The following is a 25,892-nucleotide window of genomic DNA, read 5'->3' on the forward strand; positions in this document are numbered from 1 at the left end:
GTTGCCCAGTAATAGTTTTCCAGCACCATTAAAATCTAAATGGTGTTTTGAATTGTGTGATTTTTTTTTTAATTTAAAAAACAATTTTATCTTATCAGGAGCCTCTGTTGTTGAAGCTGGGACCTCAGAAAGTTACAAAAATAATAAAGCAAAACTGTACTGGCATGGGATCGGCTTCTTAAATTATGAAATGCCTCCAGACATCATTCTCCAGGTAAGAGTTAGATTAAAAATAACCTGTTTATATTTTAGGATCTTGTTCCTATTATTTATCATGAAAATATTAATGTCTGAAAGAGACGCAGCTCTGAACTTGTCAGAGAACCTGAAACCATCTCCTTGCATTTTTATAGTCATCAAAATACATTATGTCTTATTTTATGGGCAGAAAACTATGATTAGCTAATTGATTCTTATTTTAAGGTCAGTGAACTAGACTATGTACTTCTCCAATAGGACATACACATTCCATATCTTCTCTTAAAGCTGATTCTGTAGTCTTCCTTTTCCACCAAAAACCTCAGTCACTTGACAAATACCTGTTGAAGGTGCATGACCCCTGACTGCAAGTAGTGTACTTTGTGCTCTTCAGGTCACCACATTTTTATAAAGCCCGATTTTAACAGCAGAAATTTCCAAGTAAGATTTTCTTTTTGTTTGTTTGTTTTAATTTTATTTTATTTTTAAACTTTACATAATTGTATTAGTTTTGCCAAATATCAAAATGAATCCGCCACAGGTATACATGTGTTCCCCATCCTGAACCCTCCTCCCTCCTCCCTCCTCCCTCCCCATTCCATCCCTCTGGGTCGTCCCAGTGCACCAGCCCCAAGCATCCAGTATCGTGCATCGAACCTGGACTGGCAACTCGTTTCATACATGATATTATACATGTTTCAATGCCATTCTCCCAAATCTCCCCACCCTCTCCCTCTCCCACAGAGTCCATAAGACTGTTCTATACATCAGTGTCTCTTTTGCTGTCTCGTACACAGGGTTATTGTTACCATCTTTCTATCCAAGTAAGATTTTCATTAACATTTCAGTTCAATTCAAAAGGCCTTTGATACCAACTGACAGTAGAGCTCTTAACCATAATTACACACCTGAATTTATTTCTAATTTAGAAATACCTTCAGGGGCAAACCTATAAATCTCAGTCCAGAGTACAGTCTAGATCTAGAAAATGATGGACATCATTTTTCTTCCTTAGCACCAGTGCCAGGATCGCTGTCACCACCGTTATCACCTCTATTATCTCTATTATCATCAGCACCATCATCACCAACCACCACCATCATCATCATCACCCATCGCCACCACCATCACCACTACTGTTATCACCACCACCACCACCACCACCACCACCATCACCACCACCATCACATTAACCATCATCACCATTACCCATCACCATCACCACCACCACCACCATCACATTAACCATCATCACCATCACCATCACCATCACCACCACCACCACCATCACATTAACCATCATCACCATCACCATCACCACCACCACCACCATCACATTAACCATCATCACCATCACCATCACCATCACCACCACCACCACCATCACATTAACCATCATCACCATCACCATCACCACCACCACCACCATCACATTAACCATCATCACCATCACCATCACCACCACCACCACCATCACATTAACCATCATCACCATCACCATCACCATCACCACCACCACCACCATCACATTAACCACCATCACCATCACCATCACCACCACCACCACCATCACATTAACCATCATCACCATTACCCATCACCATCACCACCACCACCACCATCACATTAACCATCATCACCATTACCCATCACCATCACCACCACCACCACCATCACATTAACCATCATCACCATTACCCATCACCATCACCACCACCACCACCATCACATTAACCATCATCACCATCACCATCACCACCACCACCATCACATTAACCATCATCACCATCACCATCACCATCACCACCACCACCACCATCACATTAACCATCATCACCATTACCCATCACCATCACCACCACCACCACCATCACATTAACCATCATCACCGTCACCATCACCACCACCACCACCATCACATTAACCATCATCACCATCACCTGCCGTCATTGTCACCTCTCTCTTCATTACCACCACCAGCACTGTCTTCACCAGTGCTATCACCACTCATACCAACCGGCTGCATCTAGCAGCCTACAGTCTTAAGTAGAGCAACAAAAGAAAACATACTCATGAAATAAAGGTTCTGATTGACGTCAGCACACCTGTGGGAATCTGGAAGCTTTGCTGTTTGATACGTCTCACACAGTGCCTTCATATTATAGGCATAAGCAAGATCTATAGTCAGTAGTGCTTAGCTGGCCAACCTTGTAGGAGTGGATATATATAAGCAAGTCAGGGATTGATGCAGTGCTTTCTTTCCAGCCGGACGTCCACCCTGGGAAGTGCTGGGCCTTTCCAGGCTCCCAGGGTCATGCCCTAATCAAGCTTGCCAGGAAGATCATACCAACTGCTGTTACCATGGAGCACATCTCAGAGAAGGTGTCCCCCTCAGGAAACATCTCCAGCGCACCCAAGGAATTTTCTGTCTATGTGAGGAGCTGTCTAAATCTTCCTTCAGAAGGGGTTATAGGAGGTGATCAGCTAGGAACTGGGAGCTGGGGTCTCATCTGAGCTGTGCAGCTAAACATTTCTATTTCTGTGTATTACTTCCAGTATCTCAGCTTTGTCATCTACAATGTGAGAGGGTTGGACCAGATGATTACTACTACTTAATGCTATTTTTAAAAATTTTATCCAAGTTATACGTGTACAATTCCCATAGATGAAAATGAAACAAGATTTTCCCTTGTCCCACTTCTCCCACCAATTTTTACTCCCTGGAAGCTTTCACTTGCCAGAGTTTGGGCTGCTCATGTGGATACTGCCTTCATATTTGCTTTTACTATTATTCCTTGATTTTTCAGTTTTGATTGTTACTGTTGACTTCCTTGAATGGATAATGGAGATTAGTTCTCTTCCATGCCTCTCCCAATTCTCCCAAAATGTTTATGTCTTAACTTAAAAGAAAAAAAAAAAAAAAACAGGTTTATTGAGATATAATTCACACATCAGCAATTCAGTCAGGTACTAAGTGTACACTTGGTAACTTTTGGTATATTCACAGAGTTGTGTAACCATGATCATGATCAATTTTAGAGTATTTTTACTATTCTCCAGAGAAACCCTGCACCCCTTATCTGTCACTTCTCATCCCCCACCTCACTGCCCTAGCCACTGACAACCACTAGTCTCTTTTGTATCTATAGATTTGCCTCTTTCAAATGTTGTCATTGTTGTTTAGTCACGAAGTCATGTCTGACCCTTTGCAGCCCTTTGGACTACAGCCTGCCAGGCTTCTCTGTCCATGGGATTTTCCAGGCAAGAATACTGCTCCAATACGGGTTGCCATTTCCTTCTCCAGGGGATCTTCCCAATCCAGGGATAGATCCCATGTCTCTGCTTAGCAGGCGGATTCTTTACCACTGAGCCACCTGGGAAGCCCTATTTTGGATAGTTCCTATAAAATGGAATCATATTATATGTGAATGGTTTTTGTGAATGGCTTGTTTCACTCAGCATAATGTTTTCAAGGTCTGTGTAGGCTAAAATGTGTCAATATTTCATTTTTAATTGCTGAATAATACTTTACTATATGGATAGACCCCTTTTTATTTATCCATTCAGCAGTTGCTGGACATTTGAATGGACCCCACTCTTCTGACTGCTATGAACAATGAACAGTGCTGCTGTGAGGCGCTGGGTACAAAGCTTTCTGTGGACCTCGGTTTTCATTTCTCTTGAGTTTGTGCCTTGGAGCGGAGTTTCTAGATCACATGATAAATCTGTGTTTCATGTGTGAGACACTGGCATATGGCATATCTCAGCTTCAGTATACATCCAATGTGTTCATTGTGACTCTGTGAACAGTATTGTTCTTAGCTGAGTCATACAATGACCTTGAATACATTTTCTTTTTTTTAAACCTTTTAATTTTGTATTGGGGTGAAAGGTTGTTGTTGAGTCACGCGAATACACTGGGATTCTTGGCCCCCGGAGGAGAAGAATTCAATCCAGGGCCAGAGACGAGGCTTGATCGCTCAGAGCTTTTGTGTAATAAAGTTTTATTAAAGTATAAAGGAGATAGAGAAAGCTTCTGACATAGGCATCAGAAGGGGGCAAAAAGAGTATCCGCTTGCTAGTGTTAACAATGAGGTTATATAATCCAAAGAATGTCTGGAGGTTGTAAAGACCTCATCAGACCTACTCCCATAATTTACATTTTAAGGTAACACTTTCCTCAGGCAAGATACATCCTTGTAAAGACCAGGTCTACTCCCATAATTAACATTTTAAGATAACAAAAGGTTGAATCCAAAGACTGTCCTTAGGCAGGATACATTATTGTTAAATAATCCTAAGGAATGTGGAGAAAGAAAAAAAGCTTGTCCGTTCTTCCTCCTTGAGGATTCCAGACCCCTCTCTCCTTGGGGACCTCTAGACTCCCTATCAACTTGCCTAGGAACTGACTCTCTCAGGGGTATAGCCTATTAATAATGTGATAGTTTCAAGTGAGCAGCAAAGGGACTCAGCCGTACATATACGCGTATCCATTCTCCCCAAACTCCCCTCCCAACCAGGCTGCCACATCACTGAGCAGAGTTCTTTCTATGTGCTCTACAGCAGATCCTTGTTGGTTATCCACTTTAAATGTATCAGGGTGTACGTATCCATCCCAAACTCCATAACTATCCCTTCCCTGCATCCTTCCCATGGATCGAACCCATGTCCCCTGCATTGCAATGCAGACTCTTCACCACTAGACCACCAGAGAAGTTCCTTTATTTTTTAAAGATATCCCTCAGGAGCACTCTGCTCCTATCTCTTCCCACCTGGTGCCTGGTCAGGCCTGCTGCACAGCTATTATCAGGGGATTTCAGCTCCACTCTCTAAGGATTTGACTTGTTTTAAATCTGTTGTTTTAAAAATGTTTTTAATCTTATGTTTCTTCTTTGGTTTTCTGTTTTACTGTTTGGAATATCTAATCAAATTATATTTTAAACCTAATTTTGAATATTTAAATTCTGCTGTCATGATTATTCTGATTTTTTTTTTTTTTTTGGCAAATGCTCCCTTTTCTAGAATCTAAATATCTTCCTTCGTGGTTCTAATACCTTCTCTCCAACGTCTGAAGATGTGAGCAGATGTAGATTTGTTCCATGTTTTCAGCTCCTTCACATACTCCCAAGTACCTCCCTTGCTATTTATAATATGGGCTCCATCTTCCTTGCTAAGTGCTTTCCTCGTGTATTTGGTGATGCTTGTCTGTCTCATTTAAGAGCTGAACAGTCAAAAGCTGGCTTTTTCTGCACACATTATGGGCAAGTTGACAGCAAGCTTCACAGCTCGATGGTCTGGTTGGAGACCCCAGAGTGTGGTTTCTAGAAGGTTGACCCCAGGAATCCTACAACCTTGTGCCCAGGGGTTTTCAGCTCTGCCCACACCCTGGGTGTGGCAGGGCACAGCCCATCATTCTTGATAGGATCTACCGTCCCCTGTTATTTCTGCAGGATGCTCTTGAGGTCAGTTGTCCTGGAGGTGGGAAGAAAACGACAGTTCTTTTCTGCACCAGGACAGGAGTGATGGTAGGCTCTAAATGCTCTTTAAAAAGACCATCAGAGGAAATTCCCTGGTAGTACAGCTGATGGGAGTCTGCCTGCCAATGCAGGGGACACGGGTTCAATCCCTGGTCTGGGAAGATTCCACTTGCCAAGGGCAACTAAAGCCCACACACCACAGGTACTGACTTGCACACTGCAACTACTGAAGCCTGTGTGCCTGGAGCCCGTGCCCTGCAACAAGAGACGCCACCGCTCTGAGAAGCCCGTGCGCAGAAACTAGAGAGTGGCTCCTGCTCGCTGCAACTAGACAAAGCTCTCACACAGCGAAGACCCGGTGCGATGAAAACTTAATCAGTTTTTAAAAAGATCATCAGCCCACCCTCAGATGAGGGGACTCCCAGCTTCATGCTTGGCCTCCACACCGTGGCCCCACCTCTGGCCCTTTCTGAACTCGGAGTCAGCACCAGCTCCAGCGTGCTGCTGGTTGCCCCCTGCAGCCGGAGCGACTTGAGTTTCCTCTAGGCCAGCGCACCAGCCACCATTTGGCCGTCTCCAGGTGCTTTTCTCTTCGGGTCTGCGCCCATGTTTCCCTCAGAGGTTTATGCCTTACTCCATCCCCTTGGGGTCCCTCTCTGAAGGGGACTCAGCGTTAAACACGGCGCTTACCTGCCTTGTGTGTCGTTGGAACACCTTTAGATGCTGTGGGTCTCGAGTTATAAAACAGACTGCCGTCCTTAGATGTGAGCCTGCTGGCACTCACAGTCGGTTTCTACAGACACTTGTAGTTGAGTTATACTGGATTGGAGCAGGTCAAACCCTGTCTCCGAAAAGTGCACACAGTTGCTCATTAGAGAGGAATTATGAGTGAATCCTTCAGGCAAGAATCCTTTAAGAAATTGACCATATTTAAAGAGTGAAAAAAAAAATCCTTTTAGTAAGACAAAATACTTGTCACTGTTTTTCTCAATATTAGCACATTTATGAACCAAGTGAAATTAAAACAGGATCATAAAGAAGGTTTGAAATAAAACTAGCATGCCTCTCTGAACAGGCTAAAGGAACTATATGAGATGAGATATATATATATATGTCAAATATGAAATATGTATGTTTATATATGTCAATATATAGATGAAAAGTATATATAACTGTGGGGCATTATTTAATCATGAAGTATCCAGTTCTTTTAGTTATCCATTTATTTCTGGCTGCACAGGGTCTTCCCTGCTGCATGTGGGCTTTCTCTAGTTGCAATAAGCAGAAGCTACTCTGTTGCGGACAGTGGGCTCTGGGCTTGCGGGCCTCGGTAGCTGTGCGCACAGGCTTGGTAGCCTCAGCTCGCGAGCTCTGGAGCGAGGGCCCAGTAGTGGTGGCCCACAGGCTTAGTTGCCCTGTGGCGTGTGGGGTCTTCTCAGATCAGGAGTCCAACCCGCATCCCCTGCGTTGGCAGGCAGAGATCTTAACCACTGGATAACCAGGGAAGTCCCAATTCTTTTACAAAATTGACTCATAGTTTAAATATTACGATTTTCATTACAAAATGATTGAACTCATGAAACTTTATTTTTTGTTGTGGTGCTGCGATTCAAAGACTCTAACCATAAACTTTAGATTTGCAAGATAAATTAATTTCCACCAGTGTGCTCGCTCTCTCCTCAAAAATCTTCAGCTTTAAAGGGTAGAGAAGGAAGGTCAAAAGCACAAGGGAAATTGCATACACATATCAACAAAAGCTTACTTTTTGGATGGAGCTATTTGTGTAATCAAAGTTCAGCAAACTGGTGAAGTTTAACGCATTTTGGGTCGATGTTGGGGCTCATTTTTTGGTTTATTTTACCCAAAGCGTAGTAAATACAGTTAGGAGGTCAAAGTCAATGCTGACATGGGCTGTCATCTGTCTCTTCATCCTGTCTGTCTGTCTCTCTCCATCTTAGTCTGTTCAGCCCTTTGATTAGGCTGGTTCTTGCCTCACAATCCTCCCCCCGACCCATACCCAGTACTGACATGCAGCGCAGCAATGTGTCCCTGGTGGACACCCAAAGATGTCTGGGGAATTGTTACTTATCAGACAGTTGACTCCGTTTATTTTAACAGAACACACATTCATTACAACCTCCCTGTCTGTTGCTTTCTTTATAGGGCATCTTGAAACACTGTGAAGGAGAAGAAATTTTTCTAGGTCAGTTTGTATATAACAAAACAGGGACCACCGTCCAAACATTTGCACTCCAGGTAATGAGAGCCTTGGGAGAAGGTGCGGTATCCATGCTTCATCCCCAGGAGGGATTTGTGGGGTTGCTTGATGTAAAGTGGTGGGAGAAGGTGCGGTATCCATGCTTCATCCCCAGGAGGGATTTGTGGGGTTGCTTGATGTAAAGTGGTGTGTGAGAATGACTGTGACAAAAGTGTGAGATAAGCAAGCCTTGTCTGAATTCCAGTTCTTAGCTCCAATCATGTTCATAAGTTTTAAAGCAAAAAAACAGGCAAATATAATACAAAAGTTGTTTCCGAGACAAATTTTTTTATTATTTGCCATTACTTTTATACACACACACACACACACACACACATACTCTTCCTCAGTCCTTATTTGTCAGATTCCCTTGATAATATTTAATCTGACAGTCACTATTGTCTTCCTTGGGTAGAGGGGGTGGGAATGATGGTACAAAGCAAGATGATTGGAGGCAGAGAGGAACTCAGAGAGAATAGATATTTCATACCAGATAAGAAAAACTTGTTAGCCTAACTCAAAGGGGAAAGAATACCAGTTGGTAACTTATAAATCCCTAAAAGGCAGTAAGGCATAAGAAATGTATTTCACTAGTTCTCATTAGTCACAGGAACTAGTGAAAAGACGTAGAAGGCACCTCAAGCCATGTAAACACAAGTGTGTTACGCCTCTTGGCCAGTGGTGAGAAAATCTAAGCTGAAAGCAATGTATGTGTCAGAAATGAATGCCCTTACCAAGTTTTACAGTCAACTGTACATCCACGTCGCTCCCTGGCCCCTCCCTGGGGCAGCCAGTCAGGACCACCACGGAGGCAGGAGAAGGCAGAGAGGTCCCCAGTGTGCAGACCACCGTGCTATCTGCCTTCCCTGTGTCTGCCTTTTTATCAGCTCTTTCCTTATGGTAGACCAGGATGTCATCCGTTAGACTGGTGCTTGAAAGTACGTGAGTTAAGAAGGAAAGAAAGTGTTCTAATTTTTTTCATTTATATCAGCATTACTTGAGATTCTTTGAGATAGTTCATTTGATAAGACGTTAATTTTAATCTTTTCTATTTTTTCAGCATGAAGCTCCTGAATTCTTGTTATGTGTGAAACTTAAAATTCTCAGCAATTGGGGACACCCAAACTATACTTGTTTATATAGATTCAGGGTTCATGGCACCCCAAGAGATGACAGCTAGAAGAACTGGTGCAGGCAGCCATGATCACAAGTCCAAAATAGTCAGGTACTCCAATTCCCTTTGATTATATCACATCCATAGGAATCAAAAATCAGAAGTGGGAGAGAAACCTTAAAGTGGTTCTTACCTGCAGTAAAAAGTGAATGAATTTTACTATTGAAAGTATGAAAATAAATTCAATCTCTGCATTAGTGTGGCTTCTGAGGATGAATCATGTTGTTGAAGCACTGAAAAACGAGTTTGCATTTAGAAGAAGATGGTAATTCTCAACACTCTTTCTCGTAATAGCATATTTGCTTTCATTTATTAATTCATCCATACCAGGCATGGATATCTCCTGTTACCACTATTACTTAACACTGATCTGGACACACTCTGTAATTAGAGAAGCTAAAGAAATTAGAGGTAAAATTTAAGAAGGCCAACCATAATTCATTTGCAGATGACTTGATGAATTCCTTCAAAAGCAATAAAATCAATGAAAAATACATTATAAACAAAGATGGATACAAAATTATCATATATAAATCAAAATAAAAAATATAAACCACAACCAGTAAGAGGATATAATTTACAAAAGCCTCAATGGAAATTTAAAAAAAATCAAATGAAAGAATTAAACTGTATGAAGACCCAATAAAACAGCAGTGGACAATGAAAAGACCTAAAAAAATGGAAAGACATAACCTGTCTGTGGATACAAAAACTTCACTGTCAAGAAGTCGATTCTGTCTAAACTGATCTACAAATTCAGTTAAATCTTAATTAAAACCCAGAAAAAAAAAATTCTGGTATTTGGGCCATATGTGAGGGCTTGTGGACTGCCTCAAATAGTGACAGGATTTCAGAGGCCTGTTTAGTATCTTTATTGTTTGAGGTTAGAAGCCACCTTTCTTTCCAGATTGCCCAGTGAACCTGCCCCACAGAGAATGCATAGTGGGAGCCCGTGTATGTATCAGCCAGAAGCTGATTTCTGCCTTCTGAGCTGAGCTCCCTGGGGGCAGGGCTTTTGCTTTAATAATCCCTTTAAGTGTTACCACTGCATACCCAGGGGCTTCCCTGGTAGCTCAGCTGGTGAAGAATAAGCCTGCGTTGGGAAGATCCCCTGGAGGAGGACATGAGTTTGAATTAACGCCCCAAGGCTTATACCCTATCTCTCATGTATATACAGTTTGAAATGCTTTTTAAAGTCTGGGAGTGCTAAAGCTGGGGTTGAGAGTAACTTTATTAACATTTTTATTGTTTCACAGACCGTTTGGCACTCTTTAGTCCCAAACAGGGGTTCAAGATCACGTCCCTTCAGTGCCCTGTAGAGGGGTTTTCGCTGTGAGCCTGTAGTTTGGGATCTAAATCCGACAGAACCCTGCCATTTCCAGAAACCCTCTCAGCTGGCTGTGGGTCTTGCTGCAGCTGCTGCTAAGTCGCTTCAGTCGTGTCTGACTCTGCGAGCCCATAGGTGTTCCCAGTTCTGCAATTGCTTGCTTCCTATGAGGCCAAAGACCCCCGCTGTCCTTCAGAGAGAGCAAAGCCTGGATACTTGCTCTTTGCATATCTGGGCCTTTTTCTGGGAGGCCTTATATCCACAATTGGCCAAACAGTTCAGGGTCCTGATGGTATTTTGTACACATTTGTCACCTGTAGGACTCGCTGTGAGCAAGTCATGCACATATGGGAGTAAGAGTCCTTCATCCAATCTTAAATTTCTAAAGACTCTAGCTGGCATCTCCCCAAACAAGGTAGGGAAATTCCTAAATCCTTGAGGCAGGACTATACAACAATACTGTTGGACTACCTGTGTTTCTGGGTCCTGCTATTAAAAAGTAAATAGATGGCTGTGATTTTTCTGTAATTGGAATGTAGAAGAAAGCATCTTTTAAGTCCAGGACTGAGAACCAGCCATATTCTCCTGGAATAGTTGTAAGCAGGGTACATAGGGCTTCCCTTGTAGCTCATTCGATAAAGAATCTGTCTGCAATGCAGGAGATCTGGGTTTGATTCCTGGGTCGGGAAGATCCCTTGGAGATGAAAATGGCAACCCACTCCAGTATTCTTGCCTGGAGAATCCCATGGACAGAGGAGCCTAGCAGGCTATAGTCCATGGGGTTGCCAGTCAGACATGACTTAGTGACTAGACCACCATGGATTAGGTTCCACAGGGTATAAGACTTAATTAACAGCCCTCAAGTCCTGGACAGACTGATAGTCTGTCGAGTCTGGCTTCTTGACCAGGAGGATTGCTGCTGCTGCTAAATCGCTTCAGTCGTGTCCGACTCTGTGCTACCCCATAGACGGCAGCCCACCAGGCTCCCCCGTCCCTGGGATTCTCCAGGCAAGAACACTGGAGTGGGTTGCCATTTGTTATATGCAGACCTGCAAGGTTTAATCAGTCCTATTTTCAGAAACTTTTCCAGAATTGGCTGTATTCCCTTTTGGGCTTCTTGTCTCAGAGGATATTATTTTAGATTAGGTGTCCCAGAATCCCTTTTTGATGGGATTTGTATTGGTCTTGCTTTTTTGGCCTTCCACAGAGTGCTATCAGTAGGTGAAGAATCTGCCTGCAATGCAGGAGACACAGGAGATGCAGGTTCAATCTATGAGTTGGGAAGATGTTCTAGAGAAGAAAATGGCAACCCACTCCAGTATTTTTGCCTGAAAATCCCATGGAGAGAGGAGCCTAAAAGGGGTCTAAAAGGGTCGCAAAGACTCAGAAACGACTGAGAGACCGAGCACACACACAGTGCTGTCAGCCCACACTTCTGGCCTTACCTTTTCACAGACCTCGGTGGGGAAGAGCTCTGTCTCCTCTGGGGTTTTCATGAGCATCATTTGTAGGCTCAGCACATGCTCCAGTGGGACCCTGGTGTCAAGCTGTTCTTGGTGGAAAAAGTTACTTGAGCATTTAATTTACAAAGGAGATCTCATCCCCAAGGGGGCGCTAGGGCGCTCTGACACATAAGTTGTGTTTCAGGCTGAGATCCCCTAGTTGGCATTATAGAGGTTGTTAAAATGAATGGTTTACTACTTGTCCAGAACTCCCAAGACTGGGATACACTGGGATGTTTTCTGTGCCACCGTGGTGTTCACTGCAGAATATGTGGCACCTGTATCTATTAGAAAGCCCATCAATTTGTTCCCCTCTGGCAGAGTCACCCAGGGCTCCTGTGGCGAAATTAGAATCAGATGCATGAAGTCTAAGGGAGCCCTGGGACTTTTCATTCATTATCAGAATATCCCCCTCTTTCTACTACCATATGAGAGGCTTCTGTCCTCCTGATATACTTTAGGGCCATCATTTTTCCAGTGCCCATCCTCCTTGCAGTAAGCACACTGTTCCTCCCCCAGTGGTGGTGGCTTACCTCATTTAGGTTATTCGGCTTCTGGGAATCCAGTACTGCTGCCAGAAAAGCTGCCTTCTGGTTTCCATCTTTCTTGCTTCTGCTCTTGTTCGCTGTGGTTGAATACTCTAAAAGCAACATCTACTAATTGAGAAGGGCTCATTCTAAACACATCATCTAATTTTTGTAATTTTCTTCTTATGTCTGAGGCACTTTGCCCAATAAAGGTCATATTTACCATCCTTACATTCTCAGGGGCCTCAGGGTCTGTATCCAACACCATGCACCTCTTGATATGATGCAATGAGAAGGTCAGATCATTGCTTTTGTCCTACTTCCACTAAAAACATCGCTTGAAACTCATCTTGAAGAATCGTGTAGCTTATCAGTTGTGCTTTTGTTTTTGCTTCCTTCTCTACCTCTCCTGATCTTACATTTACACAGTAGTGCCTATAAGTTTGATGAATCCTTTCCAGAAATTCTGATGGATCTTCATTTGGTTTTTGTTTTACCTTCTGGATTTTGTTCAAGCTCCTTTGTTCAGGTATCCCCTTTTCAGATCAGATCAGTCGCTCAGTCATGTCCGACTCTTTGCGACCGCATGAATTGCAGCACACCAGGCCTCCCTGTCCATCACCAACTCCCGGAGTTCACTGAGACTCGCATCCATCGAGTCAGTGATGCCATCCAGCCATCTCATCCTCTGTCGTCCCCTTCTCCTCCTGCCCCCAATCCCTCCCAGCATCAGAGACTTTTCCAATGAGTCAACGCTTCACATGAGGTGGCCAAAGTACTGGAGTTTCAGCTTTAGCATCATTCCTTCCAAAGAAATCCCAGGACTGATCTCCTTCAGAATGGACTGGTTGGATCTCCTTGCAGTCCAAGGGACTCTCAAGAGTCTTCTCCAACACCACGGTTCAAAAGCATCAATCCTTGGGCACTCAGCCTTATTCACAGTCCAATTCTCACATCCATACATGACCACTGGAAAAACCATAACCTTGACTAGACGAAACTTTGTTGGCAAAGTAATGTCTCTGCTTTTGAATATGCTATCTAGGTTGGTCATAACTTTCCTTCCAAGGAGTAAGCGTCTTTTAATTTCATGGCTTCCATCACCATCTGTAGTGATTTTGGAGCCCAGAAAAATAAAGTCTGACACTGTTTCCACTGTTTCCCCAACTATTTCCCATGAAGTGATGGGACTGGATGCCATGATCTTCGTTTTCTGAATGTTGAGCTTTAAACCAACTTTTTCACTCTCCTCTTTTACCTTCATCAAGAGGCTCTTTAGTTCTTCTTCACTTTCTGCCATAAGGATGGTGTCATCTGCATATTTGAGGTTATTGATATTTCTCCTGGCAATCTTGATTCCAGTTTGTGTTTCTTCCAGTCCAGCGTTTCTCATGATGTACTCTGCATATAAGTTAAATAAACAGGGTGACAATATACAGCCTTGACGAACTCCTTTTCCTATTTGGAACCAGTCTGTTGTTCTATGTCCAGTTCTAACTGTTGCTTCCTGACCTGCATACAAATTTCTCAAGAGGCAGATCAGGTGGTCTGGTATTCCCATCTCTTTCAGAATTTCCCACAGTTTATTGTGATCCACACAGTCAAAGGCTTTGGCATAGTGAATAAAGCAGAAATAGATGTTTTTCTGGAACTCTCTTGCTTTTTTGATGATCCACCGGATGTTTGCAATTTGATCTCTGGTTCCTCTGCCTTTTCTAAAACCAGCTTGAACATCAGGAAGTTCACGGTTCACATATTGCTGAAGCCTGGCTTGGAGAATTTTGAGCATTACTTTACTAGCGTGTGAGATGAGTGCAATTGTGTGGTAGTTTGAGCATTCTTTGGCATTGCCTTTCTTTGGGATTGGAATGAAAACTGACCTTTTCCAGTCCTGTGGCCACTGCTGAGTTTTCCAAATGTGCTGCCATATTGAGTGCAGCACTTTCACAGCATCATCTTTCAGGATTTGGAATAGCTCAACTGGAATTCCATCACCTCCACTAGCTTTGTTCATAGTGATGCTTTCTAAGGCCCACTTGACTTCACATTCCAGGATGTCTGGCTCTAGGTGAGTGATCACACCATCGTGATTATCTGGGTCATGAAGATCTTTTTTGTACAGTTCTTCTGTGTATTCTTGCCATCTCTTCTTAATATCTTCTGCTTCTGTTAGGTCCATACCATTTCTGTCCTTTATCGAGCCCATCTTTGCATGAAATGTTCCTTTGGTATCTCTGATTTTCTTGAAGAGATCCCTAGTCTTTCCCATTCTGTTGTTTTCCTCTATTTCTTTGCATTGATCTCTGAAGAAGGCTTTCTTATCTCTTCTTGCTATTCTTTGGAACTCTGCATTCAGATGTTTATATCTTTTCTTTTCTCCTTTGCTTTTCACTTCTCTTCTTTTCACAGCTATTTGTAAGGCCTCCCCAGACAGCCATTTTGCTTTTTTGCATTTCTTTTTCATGGGAATGGTCTTGATCCCTGTCTGCTGTACAATGTCATGAACCTCATTCCATAGTTCATCAGGCACTCTATCTATCAGATCTAGGCCCTTAAATCTATTTCTCACTTGCACTGTATAAGGGATTTGATTTAGATCATACCTGAATGGTCTAGTGGTTTTCCCTACTTTCTTCAATATAAGTCTGAATTTGGCAATAAGGAGTTCATGGTCTGAGCCACAGTCAGCTCCTGGTCTTGTTTTTGCTGACTGTATAGAGCTTCTCCATCTTTGGCTGCAAAGAATAGAATCAATCTGATTTCCGTGTTGACCATCTGGTGATGTCCATGTATAGAGTCTTCTCTTGTGTTGTTGGAAGATGGTGTTTGTTATGACCAGTGCATTTTCTTGGCAAAACTCTATTAGTCTTTGCCCTGCTTCATTCCATATTCCAAGGCCAAATTTGCCTGTTACTCCAGGTGTTTCTTGACTTCCTACTTTTGCATTCCAGTCCCCTAAAATGAAAAGGACATCTTTTTGGGTGTTAGTTCTAAAAGGTCTTGTAGGTCTTCATAGAACCGTTCAACTTCAGCTTCTTCAGCATTACTGGTCAGGGCATAGACTTGGATTACTGTGATATTGAATGGTTTGCCTTGGAAACCAACAGAGATCATCTGTTGTTTTTGAGATTGCATCCCCTTTTGAAGACCCGTTAAGATACATCTCCTGCAGTGTTCTAAAAGTGGAATGCCTCCATTATTAGGATCCCAGTAAGGCTCCACAATCGGAGAAGGCAATGGCACCCACTCCAGTCCTCTTGCCTGGAAAATCCGTGGGTGGAGGAGCCTGGTAGGCTGCAGTCCATGGGGGCGCTAAGAGTCGGACACAACTGAGCGACTTCACTTTCACTTTTCACTTTCATGCATTGAAGAAGGAAATGGCAACCCACTCCAGTGTTCTTGCCTGGAGAATCCCAGGGACGGGGGAGCCTGGTGGGCTGCCATCTTTGGGGTCGCACAGAGTCGGACACAACTGAAGCGACTTAGCAGCAGTAGCAGCAAGGCTCCACAATAGGGACTGCAAGATTTTCCTTCTGGAGTTCCATTTGGATCCGCTAGATGGTGCTGGTGCACTTTCTCTCCAACCTTGTTAGTGACCATCCTCCTTTCATCCCTGCTACTGCTGCTGCTGCTGCTGCTGCTTCTCCGCCTTTCATCCCTAGTAAGCATTATATTTATAAAGGGGTCAATGTCTGCCCAAGTGGAGTCAGTTCAGTTCAGTCGCTCAATCGTGTCCAACTCTTCGCGACCCCATGGACTGCGGCTCGCCAGGCCTCCCTGTCCATCACCAACTCCCGGAGTTTACTCAAACTCATGCCCATGGAGTCGGTGATGCCATCCAACCATCTCATCCTCTGTTGTCCCCTTCTCCTCCTGCCTTTCATCTTTCCCAGCATCAGGGTCTTTTCAAATGAGTCAGTTCTTCGCATCAGGTGGCCAAAGGATTGGAGTTTCAGCTGCAACATCAGTCCTTCCAATGAATAATCAGGACTGATTTCCTTTAGGATGGGCTGGTTGGATCTCCTTGCAGTCCAAGGGGCTCTCAAGAGTCTTCTCCAACACCACAGTTCAAAAGCATCAATTCTTCAGTGCTCAGCTTTCTTCACAGTCCAACTGTCACATCCGTACATGACCACTGGAAAAACCATAGCCTTGACTAGATGAACCTTTGTTGGCAAAGTAATGTCTCTGCTTTTTAATGTGCTGTCTAGTTTGGTCATAACTTTCCTTCCAAGGAGTAAGCGTCTTTTAATTTCGTGACTGCAGTCACCATCTGCAATGATTTTGGAGCCTCCCAAAATAAAGTCAGCCACTATTTCCACTGTTTCCCCATCTATTTGCCATGAAGTGATGGGACCGGATGCCATGATTTTCGTTTTCTGAATGTTGAGCTTTAAGCCAACTTTTTCACTCTCTTCTTTCACTTCTTCAAGAGGCTCTTTAGTTCCTCTTCACTTTCTGCCATAAGGGTGATGTCATCTGCATATCTGAGGTTATTGACATTTCTCCCGGCAATCTTGATTCCAGTTGTGCTTCCTCTAGTCCAGCGTTTCTCATGATGTACTCTGCATATACGTTAAACAATCAGGGTGACAATATACAGCCTTGATGTACTCCTTTCCCTATTTGGAGCCAGTCTCTTGTTCCATGTCCAGTTCTAACCGTTGCTTCCTGACCTGCATACAGATTTCTCAAGAGGCAGGTCAGGTGGTCTGGTATTCCCAAGTGGGACGGTGGCTGGCCAATACGGAGGTGAAGAGTTCAGTGGTACAGAGTGGGTCCTCTTGGCAGGCAGGGTTGTGGTTTCCCCTTGGTTTCCTTTCAGCGGTTGCACCACAAAGTGGCGGTCCTGTGAGTCCTCTTCCTCCTGATGTGAGCGCATAAATGCTTCTGCATACGAAATCTTATCTCTTTTTCCTGCTCTTTTGCAAAACACTTCCAACTGCGAGATCGTAAAATAACTGAAAGAGCCGTTCAGGGGCCATCACTCTTCTGATCCTCATACACATTGTGTACAAATTCCATTATAATAGTATATCCCGTCTTTCTTAGTCATAGGCTCATGGATCTGTCTGGCCCATTTATCTAATATACACCACAAAAGGCTCTCCTTCAGGACAGATGGAGTGTTTACTATTTTTATGTTTGGTAGCACCAAGCAGATCCAACATGGAATCGGGTCTTCTATGTAACAGGAGGATCAATAAAAAGGTTTGGCCATTAAATGATCACTGAATTTAGGTACTGGTTCACAAGGTTTCAGTTAATACTATTCTGTCTACATTTATATATGTTTAACATTTTCCATTTTAGCAAGTTTTTAAAAGATTAAAACACATATACATAGAAAACCAAAGGGATGTGTTTTCAACCAAATTGACTCTAAAATTTCAATGGAAATATAAACTCAGTGGGAAGCTGGAGAAGGTGTCACCAAAGAATGAGACCGTTAGACATCAATAGCATCACTGACTCAATGGACATGAATTTGAGCAAACTCTAGGAGATAGTGGAGGACAGAGGAGCCTGGCATGCTGCAGTCCATGGGGTCACAAACGGTTGGGCAGACTTAAATGACTGAACAACAACAAAAATAAACCTTGAAAAAAATGACAACAAAGGGAAACAGCTGTATGACTATTATACTGTGATTTACAGTAAGAAATATGCATTTGGTTTTCTTCCCAGTTTATGGGCTTCCCTTGTGGCTCAGTTGGTAAAGAATCCACCTGCAATGCAGGAGACCTGGGTTCGATTCCTGGGTTGGGAAGATCCTCTGGAGAAGGGAAAGGCTCCCCACTCCAGTATTCTGGCCTAGAGAATTCCATGGACTGTACAGTCCATGGGGTTGCAAAAAGTCAGACATGACTAAGTGACTTTCACTTTCACTTCACTGCGATGCAGAGCTCCGAAAATCCTTGGAATTTCCAAAGCCATAAGAGTGATCAAGGTGTCTTTTATTGTGTCAATGAGGTACCTTTGGAAAGGATGGGGGATGGTTGCCAGGAGAAGCAACCACTGATTAGAGGATTGGGACTTTCAATCTCAGCCCCCAATGTCTGGGGACTGGAGAGGAGATGGAGGCTGAATGGAATGCCAATGGCCAGTGATTGAATCAAACCGATCACACTTATGTAAAGGCACCTTCATAAAAATCCGAAAGGTTGAGGTTTGGAGAGCTTCCACACTGGTGAACCTTTGGAGATTAGGGAATGCTGGCCAGTTCTGAGGGATAATGGAAGCAGTGAGCCCCTTCATCACACCTTACTCTATTCATCTCTTACATTTGGCTGCTTCTGAGTTACTTCCTTTTGTAGGAAGTAAGTAAAATGTTTCTCTTGAGTTCCGTGAGTGGCTCTGGCAAAATATTCAAATCCAAAGAGGGGATCATGGTACCCCAGTTTACAGCCCGTTGATCAGAAGGATAGGACTGTGACGGGGGGGAGCTGAATGAGGGGGCAGTCTTGTGGGACCTGTGGGGTGTGTCAGACTTGATTCATAGGACACCCGGCTGGTGTTGGAGTATTTCTTCTGGTGGGAGGAAAAAAATCCACACATTGGACTGGTTTTCCAGAATTATTAGTGACATAGATATAAATAATTTAAGTTGTGTGGCACTGGAACGCTGACAAATCAATGGAACAAACAAAAAATTCTATTTCTGCTATTTAGAAATAGATTGATATCTACATCAAAATGTAATATTTACATGATAAACGTGGCACTTTTAAAAGGATAGGGAAAAACAAATGGCTTGGAACAATTACCTTGTCTTTAAGAAAAGAGCATTCCATTCATACTTCTCAGTTGGTGAAAGAAAAGAAAGAAAATGAAAGTGGAGTCGCTCAGTCATGTCTGACTCTTCTCGATCCTATGGACTGTAGCCCTCCATGCTTCTCTGTTCATGGGATTTCCCAGGCAAGAATACCGGAGTGGGTTGCCATTTCCTTCTCCAGGGGATCTTCCAGATCCAGGGATCAAACTCAGTTCTCCCAAATTGCAGGCAGACTCTTTACTGTCTGAGCCACCAGGGAATCCAGTTGGTAACATGTTGAATTCCTAATATGGTAAAAAATTTACAGGTGCAACAGAATCAAAACATACTATAAAATTATAACAGGAAAACTTGGAAGAACTCTTGTATGACATTGGATAGAGGAAGACCTTTGTAAATATGACTCAGACTTCAGAAGTCACAAAAGGGGAAAAAAGGTTCTAATACATCAAAATGAAACATAGCAGGCACCCAACAAGGCTTCCCTGGTGGCTTAGTGGTAGAGAATCTGCCTGCCAAGACAGGAGATGGGGGGTTGATCCCTTGGTCGGGAAGATCCCCTGGAGAAGGATATGTCAACCCACTCTAGTATTCTTGCCTGGGCAATCCCATGGACAGAGGAGCCTGGTGGGCTACAGTTCATGGGGTCCCAAAGAATCAGACACAACTTACCAACCAAACAGCAACAGGCACCCAACGAACACTGGACATCAGTTCTCCTGGGTGGAGGGGCTCCTTCCTCAGAGCCCCAGCCCCCAGCACTGTACCTAACACTTCTAATGGGCTCCAAAGATGGTAAGGTTCTAAAGAATTATGAAATGCATTGATGTATTTTTCCTTTAACATCTAAATGATGAAGAAGAATTTCTGAAGAGTTGTTTAAGCAAAATCTATCATTAAAGTAGTAAAAGAGTAAAGAGGCAGAAGATATTAAGAAGAGGTGGCAAGAATACACAGGAGAACTATACAGAAAAGATCTTCATGTCCCAGATAACCATGATGGTTTAATCATTCACCTAGAGCCAGACATCCTGGAATGAGAAGTCAAGTGGGCCTTAGGAAGCATCACTACAAACAAAGCTAGTGGAGGTGATGGAATTCTAGTTGAGCTCTTTCAAATCCTAAAAGATGATGCTGTGAAAGTGCTGTAAACAATATGCCAGCAAATTTGGAAAACTCAGCAGTGGCCACAGGACTGGAAAAGTTCCATTTTCATTCCAATCCCAAAGAAAGGCAATGCCAAAGAATGTTCAACTTTCTGCACAAATGCACTCATCTCACACGCTAGCAAAGTAATGCTCAAAATTCTCCAAGCCAGGCTTCAACAGTACATGAACCATGAAGTTCCAGATGTTCAAGCTAGATTTAGAAAAGGCAGAGGAACCAGAGATCAAATTTCCAACATCCACTGGATCATCAAAAAAGCAAGAGAGTTCCAGAAAAACATCTATTTCTGCTTTTTTGACTATGCCAAAGCATTTGACTGTGTGAATCATAACACACTGTGGAAAATTCTTCAAGAGATGAGAATACCAGACCATCTTATCTGCATTCTGAGAAATCTGTACGCAGGTCAAGAAGCAACAGTTAGAACTGGACATGCAACAACAGACTGGCTCCAAATTGGGAAAGGAGTCTGTCAAGGCTATTGTCACCCTGCTTGTTTAACTTATATGCAGAGTACATCATGAGAAACACTGAGCTGGAAGAAGCACAAGCTGGAATCAAGATTGCTGGGAGAAATATCAATAACCTCAGATACGCAGATGACACCACCCTTATGGCAGAAAGCGAAGAACTAAAGAGCCTCTTGATGAAAGTGAAAAAGGAGAGTGAAAAATTTGGCTTAAAACTCAACATTCAGAACACGAAGATCATGGCATCTGGTCCCACCACTTCATGGCAAATAGATGGGGAAACAGTGACAGACTTTAATTTTTTGGGCTCCAAAATCACTGCAGATGGTGACTGAAGCCATGAAATTAAAAGATGCTTGCTCCTTGGAAGAAAAGCTATGACCAACCTAGACAGCATATTGAAAAGCAGAGACATTACCTTGCCGACAAAGGTCCATCTAGCCAAAGCTATAGCTTTTCCAGTAGTCATGTATGGATGTGAGAGTTGGACCATAAAGAAACCTGAGTGGCAAAGAATTGATGCCTTTGAACTGTGGTGTTGGAGAAGACTCTTGAGAGTCCCTTGGACTGCAAGATGAAACCAGTCAATCCTAAAGGAAATTAGTCCTGAATATTCATTGGAAGGACTGATGCTGAAACCCCAATACTTTGGCTATCTGATGTGACTGACTCGTTGGAAAAGACCCTGATGCTGGGAAAGATTGAAGGCAGGAGGAGAAGGGGACGACAGAGGATGAGTTGTTTGGATGGCATCACCGACTCGGTGGACTTGAGTTTGAGCGAGCTCTGGGAGTTGGTGATGGATAGGGAAGCCTGGGGTGCTGCAGTCCATGGGGTCGCAAAGAGTCAGACACGACTGAACTGAACTGAAAGTAGTATAATTCTCAAAAGACGTTCACTCATGCCACTTCTGCAGTACACTTTCCCTCATTTTACAGTTTTCTCATGTAATAGGAAAAAATAAAGACAAATGCTGGATTTGCCTTTGATGGCAATGCCTATGCTTGAATTTGCATTCAAGCAAATGATGGATTTGCCATCAGGATTGCCACAGTACCTCTCAGCTATGTCAGTCTTTCCCCTTGGGTAATTTTTCCGACATTAACTGGTAACTACAGGTCTGCAAATAGCCTTCCTCAGGAGACTGGGGACTGAAGTGAGGAAGCAGGTGCCTGACAGACACTGGTACAGCTTTTGGTAAGAGCTAATAAATACATGGGCTTTCCTGGTGGCTCAGATGGTAAAGAATCCACCTTCAATGCAGGAGACCCAGGTTTGATCCCTGAGTAGGGAAGATCCCTTGGAGAAGGGAATGACAACCCACTCCAGTATTCTTTCCTGGAGAATTCCATGGACAGAGGGGCCTGGTGGGCTACAGTCCAGGGGTCGCAAAGAGTCGGGTGCAACTGAGCGCAAAGCACGCACATAATAAATAGTTATCCAGGTAGAGTTTACTATCCTGCAATTATGAAAAGGTTAGTTCCTTACTTCCAACTCCACACCCAAACTGTTCTTCACTCTAATTGATGACTCTAATCACTCTATGCTTCACTCTAATTGCATTTCCGATGAGGGTATTTCCTTGCACAATAAATAAACATAATGAGTAGCGTCCACACTGCTCCCCAGCTCATTTAATCATCTACACGGGAAAACTATGTATTAGATAGACCAGAAACAATGTGAATATGTTGTAGGAAGGGGGGCCCCTTCCAGGGCCTGAGAGTGGGTTCTTGTCTAACACTTAGAAATGAATTGTCTGAGGAGACACATGTGCTGACAAAGCAAGAGATTTTATTGGAAAGGGGTGCCAGGGCGGAGAGTGGCAGGGCAAGGGAACCCAGAGGAACTGCTCTGCCACATGGCTCCCAGTCTTGGGTCTTACAGTGGATGATGGGACGAGTTTCTGGGCTGTCTCTGCCCACTGATTCTGACTCAGGGTCCTTCCTGTGCTACACGCATTGCTCAGCCAAGAAGGATTTCAGCAAGGAGGATTCTGGAAGGTGGTAGGACATATGACATCTCCTTTCATTCTTTCCCTAATTCTTCTGGTTGGTGGTGGCTTATTAGTTCTGTATTTCTTACCAGGACCTCCTGTTGTAAAATAACTTATGCAAACATTCACTACAGAGCCTAGTCACTGTGGTTCCCGTAACACTCGGGCATGTAAATATTTCATCTTTTCTGTACCGAAGGCAAGCTAACCATAGACCTGCACTTGATTAATAAGTCTAGAAACAGAGTTGTCTTCCCTTCTGTTTGTAGCTTAAAAAAAAACTGCTATCAGCTACATATACATCCCAGCTAAAGTCTGCTGCTGCTGCTAAGTCGCTTCAGTCGTGTCCGACTCTGTGCGACCCCATAGATGGCAGCCCACCAGGCTCCCCTGTCCCTAGGATTCTCCAGGCAAGAACACTGGAGTGGGTTGCCATTTCCTTCTCCAATGCATGAAAGTGAAAAGTGAAAGTGAATTTGCTCAGTCGTGTCCGACTCTTGGAGACCCCATAGACTGCAGCCCACCAGGCTCCTCCGTCCATGGGATTTTCCAGGCAAGAGTACTGGAGTGGGTTGCCATTGCCTTCTCCGAAAGTCTTCTAACTAGATTTAACTAATCATCAATGATTGCAGAAAAAATATATATAAAATGATTTTTGTACACAGTTATCTGCTTCAGTTCCATTGTCTACATTAGAGAACTGAAGTTCAGAGCAAAGAATCCTGTGTCGTATTGTTCTTGCCCATCTGCTATTACCAGAGCTGGCCTGCAGCCCAGACACTTTCTGTTCCCAGAGTTTCTTTACTATCTAATGCTGCCCTCTTTCTCACTGCTACATCTCTTGGCCTGGCTTTGGGGTCAGATTGCTTCTGGGTTTTAATCATCTTGCATTCTCTGAAGCAGTGTGGCAGATGAGAAAGTGGTAGCGATGCACAGATAGTGGCTTTTTCCATAACTAATAAATAGTCCCATTGTTACTAAAGCAACAGAAAAATGGTAATAGCAAACACGTACAGTCCTTATTGTGTGTTAGACACTATTGCAAACTTTTCTGTGTTATAGCAACTCATTTAATCCTCACTGCAGTTTTTTATATAAATAATTATTACAGATGAGATTCTGAGGTACAAACAGGTTCCTTACTTTGCCCAAGGTCATACAGCGGCAAAGTGGGATAGGAATGGATGCCATCCTTTACTTTTATTTACAACTATGAAGCTTTTTCTCAAACTTTTTATTTTGAAAAATTTCAAAAGTATGGAGAATTTTAATAGTATAATGAACACCCGCATACGTAACTCTCTCTAGATTTAACAGTTACGAACATTTGCCACACTTACTCTATCTGCATTTATGTGTGTGATCATGACACTTCAGCCTCTGTCCTGGGCAGGTCAGCCCCAAATATGCCTCAATGGCATACCCGTTGTTTTGAAGTAAATTTACTTCAGAAACAGCAGGTGGGGAAAAAATGATATACTTGGGATGGACATGTACACCCTGCTATAATGAAAATGAATAATCAACAAGAACCTACTCTACAATACATGGAACTCTGCTCAATGTTATGTGGCAGCCTGGATGGGAGGGGAGTTTGGGGTGAATGGATCCGCATATATGTATGGTTGAGTCCCTTGCTGTTCACCTGAAACTATCACAGCATTGTTAATGGGCCATGAACGTGAAAGTGTTAGTGCTCAGTCCAGTGGGACTCTCAGTGACCCCATAGACTCGTGGCCCACCTGCCAGGATCCTCTGTCCATGGGATTTCCCAGGCAAGAATACTGGACTGGGTTGCCATTCTCTTCTCCAGGGGATCTTCCCAGCCCAGGGATCGAACACAAGACTCCTGCATTGCAGGTGGATTCTTTACCGTTTCAGCTACCAGAGAAGCCCAATAATGGGCTATCAGATCAGATCAGATCAGTCGGTCAGTGGTGTCCGACTCTTTGCGACCCCATGAATCGCAGCTATGATGTCCATCACCAACTCCCGGAGTTCACTCAGACTCAAGTCCATCGAGTCAGTGATGCCATCCAGCCATCTCATCCTCTGTCGTCCCCTTCTTCTCTTGCCCCCAATCCCTCACAGCATCAGAGTCTTTTCCAATGAGTCAACTCTTCGCACGAGGTGGCCAAAGTATTGGAGTTTCAGCTTTAGCATCATTCCTTCCAAAGAAATCCCAGGACTGATCTCATTTAGAATGGACTGGTTGGATCTCCTTGCAGTCCAAGGGACTCTCAAGAGTCTTTTTTCAACACCACAGTTGAAAAGCATCAATTCTTTGGTGCTCAGCCTTCTTCACAGTCCAACTCTCACATCCATACATGACTACTGGAAAAACCATAACCTTGACTAGACGAACCTTTGTTGGCAAAGTAATGTCTCTGCTTTTGAATATGCTATCTAGGTTGGTCATAACTTTCCTTCCAAGGAGTAAGCGTCTTTTAATTTCATGGCTGCAGTCACCATCTGAAGTGATTTGGGAGCCCAACAAAATAAAGTCTGACACTGTTTCCACTGTTTCCCCATCTATTTCCCATGAAGTGACGGGACCAGATGCCATGATCTTCGTGTTCTGAATGTTGAGCTTTAAGCCAACTTTTTCACTCTCCTCTTTCACTTTCATCAAGAGGCTTTTTAGTTCCTCTTCCCTTTCTGCCATAAGGGTGGTGTCATCTGCATATCTGAGGTTATTGATATTTCTCCCGGCAATCTTGATTCCAGCTTGTGTTTCTTCCAGTCCAGCATTTCTCATGATGTACTCTGCCTATAAGTTAAATAAACAGGGTGACAATATACAGCCTTGACATACTTCTTTTCCTATTTGGAACCAGTCTGTTGTTCCATGTCCAGTTCTAACTGTTGCTTCCTGACCTGTGTACAAATTTCTCAAGAGGCAGATCAGGTGGTCTGGTCTTCCCATCTCTTTCAGAATTTTCCACAGTTTACTGTGATCCACACAGTCAAAGGCTTTGGCATAGTCCATAAAGCAGAAATAGATGTTTTTCTGGAACTCTCT

At 43.4% G+C, this 25,892-nt stretch overlaps 1 protein-coding gene across 2 annotated transcripts in view; it reads left to right on the plus strand.

Annotated features, from left to right (window-relative positions):
* SUN3 (Sad1 and UNC84 domain containing 3) overlaps positions 1 to 9,655 on the plus strand; it is a 46,654-nt gene extending 36,999 nt beyond the window's left edge. Inside the window, exons 7-10 of one of the 2 annotated variants that reach the window (XM_055589671.1) lie at positions 99 to 214; positions 2,464 to 2,631; positions 7,839 to 7,931; positions 8,993 to 9,655. In XM_055589671.1, the coding sequence (XP_055445646.1) occupies positions 99 to 214; positions 2,464 to 2,631; positions 7,839 to 7,931; positions 8,993 to 9,112 (497 nt within the window). In that variant the 3' untranslated portion in view covers positions 9,113 to 9,655. The remainder of the gene's footprint in view (positions 1 to 98; positions 215 to 2,463; positions 2,632 to 7,838; positions 7,932 to 8,992) is intronic. The other variant, XM_055589672.1, reaches the window with a different exon arrangement.
* The last annotated feature ends 16,237 nt before the right edge of the window (positions 9,656 to 25,892 follow it).

This window comes from Bubalus kerabau, chromosome 8 (assembly GCF_029407905.1).
Source record: "Bubalus kerabau isolate K-KA32 ecotype Philippines breed swamp buffalo chromosome 8, PCC_UOA_SB_1v2, whole genome shotgun sequence".
Lineage (NCBI taxonomy): Eukaryota > Metazoa > Chordata > Mammalia > Artiodactyla > Bovidae > Bubalus > Bubalus kerabau.